The following is an 8,251-nucleotide window of genomic DNA, read 5'->3' as shown; positions in this document are numbered from 1 at the left end:
ACGAAAGATTTCAGGCAAAGTACGAATGGTATTGATAATGAAACAATGAGCATAGAACCCCACCGAAACTGTTGCATCTGTCACGTAAACAACTGTTGATTTATCTGTATGTAATTAAATACGTATCAATTAATCTGGTATAGTTTAATTATTGTGAAGCACGTCACAAAGCAGTGCGCATACATCAGTTAACAATGCAATACAACATTGATTATATGAGATTTAAGATCAGGGTTACATAATAATGAGCGACATTGTGCCATGTGACGAATATGCAAATCAGGGGAAGGTGTCCGCTTCACATCGAGGCTCGCAATGGGCTATATATTTTTACGTTTACCCCAAGAAGCACGAGCTACTTCTACCAGTCAACACTAGGTGGCGCTAGGAAACTGCGGGAATTTCAACATGGCGACAAAGGGCATCTCCGTGAATTCTCTTGAAAATGGAATAAGACCAAGCAAACAGTTCAAAGATGGAACAACGGTAAACCTCTTTATGCTATAGATATGTTTACAACATGTTTAAAACATGTCCACGCAAGTAAGAAAGATCAGCTCCATGTTTTTTTTTAATGATGCCGTCCATATTTTTACGTGTTCAATCGGCACAAACTAAATTGAAACAGTAATAATTTGAATATAGACAAACATAAAATAGTATCCCATAGACTCATTAACAATAAGTTTGAACCATGACTAAGGTTTGGCCATACTGGGTGAAATCCTGGATAGATTTGTGAAGGTATGTACTTCTAACTAAGGCTGAATCATAGTGATTGGGTCGTAGCCGGCACAGGTGCTTGTAACGCTGAAAACTGCCATCAAGGTATATATTGTAACTAATGAAGAGTCCTTTTTTATAGTAGTAATATCTCATTAGGGACAATATATACCTTGATGGCAGTTTTCAGCGTTACAAGCCTCTGTGGGTGGAGGAGCTGTTGCCGATAACGACAACACCTTCAGCCCAAGTTAGAGTAAAATTAACTAGTGCCGTGTTGAAATCATTTTTCAGGAGAAGACCCAGAGAAAAACATTACAGACCTTGCAGTTGTCGGCACTTGGCGAAAAAAATCTCAGCGGAAAAGGGATTTGCAGAACAGACGTATGCAGTAACAAGTCCTACTTATTAACATGAAAATGAATTGAGAAGGAAATGTTTACATTTAGATTCACTGTAGGCATACATCATATCAGCATTTGAAAACTGTGTATGTTATAGTCTGTTTGCAGTGAAACCTTACTGACTTATTTCATTTTAAAAAGTAAACCAAATAAGATGAAATTAATATTGTGAATCCTTATCATTCTACCTGGACAATTAAACATTTAAATCTTAAAATTTTAATTAAAGTTAGGGGTTAAGCGCAGTCATTGGAACAGTGAACTCAACAATTGTGTGGAACGTGATGAGCATTAACTTAGACCAACCCCAGTTCTTCTCAGTGTTTCATTTAATGTGCATACACCCTTGTAATTCAAGCAAAGTAAGCATTTTGAAACTATGATCGTTTGTGAAACAACTTGTGTCCAAAGTTGAATAAAATTGTGAGATTTAAATGTGCAGTTGGCAAGGTGAAATTATGAAAATTTGCAGTCTTAATTTCATTTCATTTTATTTACTCTTTCGCTATAGTGAAATTTGTTGGTATGTTTTCACTGCAAACAAACTATAGTTACTTCCTTGTACAGGGACAATGTATTTGGGGACTTGATGAGAATGTTGTACTGATGATTAGACTGTGGAAACATCCTCACCCTATGATATTTTCATAATGCATCCTGAGGTGACATGTCCAATATTCTAATGTAAACCTTTTGCAAATAGCTCATTTTTGGATGTAAAACTGTACATTTCATCAAACTGTTAATGGCTAGAAATGATTATAATAGCTCCGCCTATGTTCTTATGCTCAGTCAGTGTTACTCAAAACAGTCTTCAAAGTTTGTCACATGTATTTCTTACTTTCAGAATGGCAAAAACAAAAAGAGGATCAAGCCATCGAATGAAAGAGTGAAGGTATTTGAAGATGAAAACCCACCGCCTGCCACTGCACCTTTGATAACTCAAGCAACACAGACAGAGACCGATGAAGATCACACCAACAATAAAGATGAACTTGATAATCTTGCAGATGCTGACCAAGATGCTTTGGAGCTCATGAGTGGAGGTAGAGTTGGAGTACAAATGCCACAGTGGGCTTCAGTTGACCATCTTTAGAGTCTTTTAGACTTTCTTTCTGATTTGATGTTATATTATATTTGTCATCATGCAGTATTTAATACAGATTATTATTCAGTAGCCTAATATTTTGTTATAAGACCTGTTACTCAATTGTTGTGTTTGAAGACTCTAGTGGTCCTTACCTTGTGGCAATGGGGTAGTAAAGTGGTTAAATTGTCAGCTGGTCACACGAAAGGCCCATGTTCAATTCCTCATATGGGCATAGTGTCTGAAGCCCATTCCTTGTGTCCCCAAGCATGTTGATGGAGTAGTGCTGAAAACTATGTGAAACCCAACTCAACCTCTCACTCAATATCAAAGATTTTAATATTGACCAGATTCTGCTTGAGGCCACTGTGATAACAGGTGCAAACCCAATGGATTTCAAGGGTCTCAGAACCCTCCTTTATATAGAGAAACTGGAAGTGTTTGGGGATTTCACTCTTTGGTTGGAAGAAGCATTAGTATGAAGCTTAAGAGTGAGGCTTCTACAATATTGATAAGTATTGAATTTTCCATACCTGTTTTAAGTCAAAGGACACCAATGTCATACAGTAGTATGTGTCTATGATGATAACGCAGGGGTCCAGAACAGCTGTACATGTGAGCTGTCATCTCTACTGACATTGCATGTGGCATTGTTCAGTGGAGCAGAATCTGCAAACTCTGAGACACAACTTAATGCATGTTCAGTTGGCACCAGCTATTTTGGTTTTGCACAGGGTTAATCAGGCCTCAGTTTTAATAGGTTCATGTTGGTGGTCGGGTAACCTTACGGTGAGAGTTAGCTCATCACACTGAAGACCTCGGTTCGATTTCCCACGTAGGTACAATGCTTGAAGCTCATTTCTGATGTTCCCCACCATGATATTACTGGAATATGGCTAAACCGGCATAGAACCATACTCACTAACAAGTTCATGTCCTTGTTTGTACCCTGAGTGAAGTGAAATCATTTGGTCCAGTGGTACAGTCATGTGGTGAGACCATGTGTCAACTCCACAGCCATATGTCAACAGTCAATCTCAAATTCTTGATATGAGGAGACCTCAGCAGGCCTGTTCCATGGACTGTCATTGGATCTTCATGCAGAATGGTAACATGTAGGCTTTAAAGATCTAATATATAGCACACTGACATATAATTTAAGGGTATTTTGCTGTGGTTAGCAAAACAATTATGTTAGTAACTTGAAAAGTAATAAGCATAAAATACTCAATGAAATTGAAATGTTGATCATAATGTGTGAGTTTTTTACAAAATTTGTCCTAAAAGTAAAGAAGTTTTTTAACAAACTATCATTAAATTATTGACAGATTACTGTTTGTTATGAAGGAGTGCAGAGAGGGACAGCCAGGTGTTCGAGAAACACCTGCACTAGTGACAAAGTTTTTGATGCATTAACCTGTGCTGTGATGTCTCTATCCTTTCTCGCACACCTGGCTGTATTTCTTTGCACTCTTCCTTTGTAACAAATACTTTAATGATAGTTTGTTAAACAGCTTTTAGTTTCAAGATCTTGGTCTTGTGTTTTGAATCTGCTTGTGATTGTTAGATTGCAGTTCATCCATCTTTTGAGTCAATCAAACTACAAAGTACAGATCTGTTTGCATCAGGCATAAGCTTATATCTGTTAGAATTGTTAATAACAAATTTAGTTTTTAGCACTTGTCCAAGAAGGCAGTATTTGCTAGTGAAAGCTGGCATTTTAGTTTCAATTTGAAATATTTACACAGTGTCATGTTTTGTTTCAGAGAATGTCCCAGAGAATTACTGGAGACTCTTGGCAGAAGAAAGGAGAAATGCCTTGAATGATACGCTAGAGGAAAATGAACAGGTAAGCTTAGTACAGATGCTATGTTACGAAGTGTTTGACAGAAGTGAAAACCATTGGAAACTACTGTATATCAGCAAAGAAAGAACTATGTTCCATGAAATTCACACATCACAAGGGTGTTTCCCATCAATCTTAACGTTCCAGTGTTTCAGTGAGCATTTGTCATGTGTTTGCAATCTTTGTACTGGCAAAGTAGGCGGTGTGAAAGGGAGAGCATATGTGGGCTAGTGCGCATGCAGTGCATGACAACGAAATTGATTCTATGTGTAGCTGCCAAGACAGGCCACACTTTTCACCAATTGCACTACACTTGATTGTGGACAACCTGGGGTCCCTTTGCTCAAGGTGTCTTCACAGGAAGCCGACTTTTAGGGGCATGTATAAACATGGACCATTTTTCATTTTCACCCTTGTACGAAAAGGATGGACATTTGCAGCAGTGGATTTGGGTGTTTATACAAGAACCCTAATCCAAAAGGAAGACGACAACCACGAGACATTCATGTTCATTTCATTCACACATGTATGAATAAAATATTTATAAAATTTTTCACTTCCACGTCCATTTTATGAGATATTTCACGTAGAAGATGCACAAAGTATCATCTAGCATGCTGTCATCTAACTTCGTATCATTTTATAACATATTTCACCTCCATGGTCCTCCTTAATCATTAAGATATCCAAAGTATCATCTAAAGTATCATGCTAATTTAATATACAATGCACACTCTGCACACTCATACAACTTCCATTTGAGTTCCTCAAGCTTCCTTTGCAGATCTCTGTGCCTATATTTTTCTTTGGTGGGAGGCACTGAAAAAGGTGGGGATGGGGGTGTTAGGTGGTTGTGAGTTGTCAGCTTTCCATGGAATGTCATTATTGGTTGTCAGTGAGGCATTGCAGTCTTTCATTTTGCATCTCCAATAACCTACCTCATTTGCTTTTCTCTTACTGATTCTGTACATATAACTTCCATCTACCAAACACCTTCCACCTCGAGCTGTAGGTAAATACTTGTACCAAAGCTGTGCATTCGCCATGTCTCAGAAATCGAATAATGATGTTTGTTGTATTGGTATATTTCTATAAAACTGTTCACATTGTTGTTATTTGCAATTGATACGAATACACACTTCTTGTGATAAACAATCAATATTGTAAATAACAGTTCAGCAAAAACTCTTCACAAAATGTGTGTTGGCATGAATGACCCATGAACTGTGTTCATGTAGAATTTAACCACACTTATACTAATCCCCTGGTAAGCCCTTGCATAAACATTACTATAACAACACTAAACATGAAAGGGCACCAAGTTTTGCTTTCGTGTGAAAAGCTGAAACTAAAAAGTCGCCTTCCTGCAAATGAACCTTGCTCACAATGGAAAGTGCCACTGGGTGGCACTCGTACATGCTTATATGGGTCAGTTGCCAGATCAAACTTATCCTTGTTTGCCAGTAATTAGATGAGACTACATTGTTGTACTTTTCTCACAAGATTAATTTTGTTTAGCTTCACAAGGAAGTGGACAGCTTGAGAGAAGAAAATGAAAAACTGTCTGAGTTGGCCAGCAAAGCAGAGTACCTCTCAAGTGTTTTGCAAGTATGTTGTTAGAATGAATTGCATTTGTTCAAATTGTTGTGGAGAATGTGTGTGTTTATGAATGAAATATTTCAAGAATACTGTGTTTAGTACATCAAAAAATGCTTTCAGTGGATTACTATTTGTCAGTGTTAATGTGTAAGTATTACCCATATACATGTACTGTAATGCAGGTGTGGATGGGTCATTATTCAACAGTGAGTGGTGGAGTATCTTTATGATAAAGCATAATCTTGTCATGTTGAAGACTTGGGTTTGATTTCCAACGTGCATGAAGTCAATTTCTGGTGTCTCCCACAGAGCTGTTGCTGAAATTGTGCTAAAACTCCTTTAAACTGTTCACCATTCACTGTGATTACAATAACTCATGATCATTTTAGCATTTTAACCTAACACGTGTAAATTTTCAGTATTTATTCCCCTTGTTTAGATGTATTCTTATGAAGTTGCTCATCACAGCCTAGTATCATGGGCTACGGAAAAATATAGATTTTTTTTTTGTCTGTTGCAGAGTGTGATATCTGATGAAGAGGATAATGACAGTGTAGATGACGAAGACTACAAGACAGGTGATGAACAACTTCATGATGAGGACACCAACACAGTGGAGGTCTGTGACAGTGACAGTGACAATAGTGTGTACTCTGCAGCAGCTTCAACCTTTAAAATTACCAGCAATGCTGAAACAAACCCAATAGACACAGAGTCCAGTGATGAAGAGTCTCAATCAAATGACAGTGCAAAGTCTGAAAGTTCAGTCAGGGAAAGGGTTAAGGAGAGGACACAAAGACTCAATATTTGTCAACAGTCACAAAGATTTAGTGGTGAATGGGTTAATGTGGAATTGGATGAGGAGAAAGGTGCCTCTACAGAAATAATCAAGGGAGATGTACTTGCTACACTTAAAGAGGATGAGAAGAGTTAAGCATGTGGAGTCATGGCCTGATCTGTCATGATTACATGTCATTGATCAGTCTCCACGTCTTGCCTGTCCAAGAGAACTTATACTATACTGTTTCTATTTTTTCTTTCTGTTAGAATGATGTTCACATGAATAATTAAAATCATAATATTATGTTTTGTGCTGTAATTTCAGTTGATATTTGACATTCATGTCATGTCCTTTTTCATTTTCTCATATTTGATGCTGTTTTAAAGTGCTAAGTAAATTGTGAAATATGACCAGAGTCACTAATAATGGCAAAATGGACCCGTGCACAGGACTATTTTATTGTGTTTTATGAGATTTTAATTGAAATGATGGCAGGTGTTTGTGCATAGTGTTGTTTTATTATGTTTGTTGTACTATTGTCATCACTGAAGCACATTCTCTGGGCCCTGGATTTAAATAGTTACACAATAAGTAAAAACTGACCTTTCTTGACTCATGCTTTCTTTTTGTCGTATGTTACTGGGTACATGATTGGCCACATTAAAAATGCCATTAACTGCAGGGATGGTTTGTTACTGTCAGAATGCTATTTTCAAGGGTCTTAATCCCAGATTCATCAGGAGATTTCTTTCTATGTCTACATGTCATTGTTCAAAGATTCCCCAAAGTGATAAACCTCTAAGAGCTGCTTCACGTTGGTGTTCCTCACAGGTTAGGCAGACATACAGAGAAATACCTGGAAAACTGCTTAAAGAAGCCTAAAGCAACAGGTTCCCTGCTTCAGGTTTTGTAAAACATAAAATGCATATTCTTTTCATGTTTTTTTAAGAATATAGAAGACATTTCCTTGTTAAAATCCAGGGTCAAGTCTGTGACCAGAATTTTCTGTATGAGACTAGAATGTATTGTCATGTTCATAATCACTGACATGCTCTTTTAATGTGTTGTATCATTCAGGATCAGGTGTATTAGTGAATAAATGTGCAATTATACTAGACCTGTATCAAGTTTCAGTCATTTATGGCATGGTGTCACCTCTTGTGCCCTCTTTGAAAGCACTTCATAAACGGTCTATCCATGAAGAAACCGATCAATCACTTAGTGTCATCGTCAAAGCCAACGGCAGACGTACACGATGCTGAATTTGTAAACCAACTTTTGACACCACATCTGGTTATGGGATTCCAGTGTCAAATCATACATCTCAATAGAATCATGTCATCAGTTTAACAGTGATTAAGGAAAACACCATAAAGCATGATATCTTTTTTGCATTAAAAATGGCATAACATCTATCGCACATGTTCCCTGTATATTTTGTACAAAGTTTCTTTCTAAAAATATCATATTATCGTACGTAATTATGATATTATTTATACAATATAACTGCTAATAGTGATATATGTTCCGCATTACTTGAAAACACCTGTAGAAATTCAAAATATGTCATTTCTGGAGCATACCTTTGGATCTGTGACCTGATCAAATCTGCACCTAACCGGCAAATTCCTCAAGGCGTATATTTTTGGGTCGGTCCCACATTAATGAAAGATACACGTGTAAGTATTGCTTGACTAATCAATCTTTGGCAAATCCACAGGATTGGTGGTGTAGTCTAGTGGTTAAAGCCTAACTGGTCTCGCCGGATCCCCGGGTTCGATTCCCAACAGAATTTCAATGTGTGAAACCCT

At 37.4% G+C, this 8,251-nt stretch overlaps 1 protein-coding gene across 1 annotated transcript; it reads left to right on the top strand.

Moving 5' to 3' along the window:
* Positions 1-253: 253 nt before the first annotated feature.
* On the top strand, positions 254-7,554 carry LOC137291885 (geminin-like). Its single transcript, XM_067823432.1, has 6 exons — positions 254-486; positions 1,018-1,107; positions 1,975-2,173; positions 3,981-4,063; positions 5,579-5,668; positions 6,180-7,554. Exons 1-6 carry the CDS (start codon positions 409-411, stop codon positions 6,591-6,593), a joined length of 954 nt encoding a protein of 317 aa, XP_067679533.1. The 5' UTR covers positions 254-408; the 3' UTR covers positions 6,594-7,554.
* The last annotated feature ends 697 nt before the right edge of the window (positions 7,555-8,251 follow it).

The sequence above is a fragment of the Haliotis asinina genome, chromosome 7 (genome assembly GCF_037392515.1).
Source record: "Haliotis asinina isolate JCU_RB_2024 chromosome 7, JCU_Hal_asi_v2, whole genome shotgun sequence".
Lineage (NCBI taxonomy): Eukaryota > Metazoa > Mollusca > Gastropoda > Lepetellida > Haliotidae > Haliotis > Haliotis asinina.
Note: the sequence above shows the minus strand (reverse complement) of the source record. Positions and strands in the feature narration are given on the sequence as shown.

Excerpts from the sequence above, each read along its gene's own strand:
- LOC137291885 (XM_067823432.1), top strand. The coding sequence starts at position 409 with ATGGCGACAAAGGGCATCTCCGTGAATTCTCTTGAAAATGGAATAAGA. Across the intron at positions 487-1,017 it reads AGTTCAAAGATGGAACAACG|GAGAAGACCCAGAGAAAAAC; the intron begins GTAAACCTCTTT and ends ATCATTTTTCAG. Across the intron at positions 4,064-5,578 it reads CGCTAGAGGAAAATGAACAG|CTTCACAAGGAAGTGGACAG; the intron begins GTAAGCTTAGTA and ends AATTTTGTTTAG.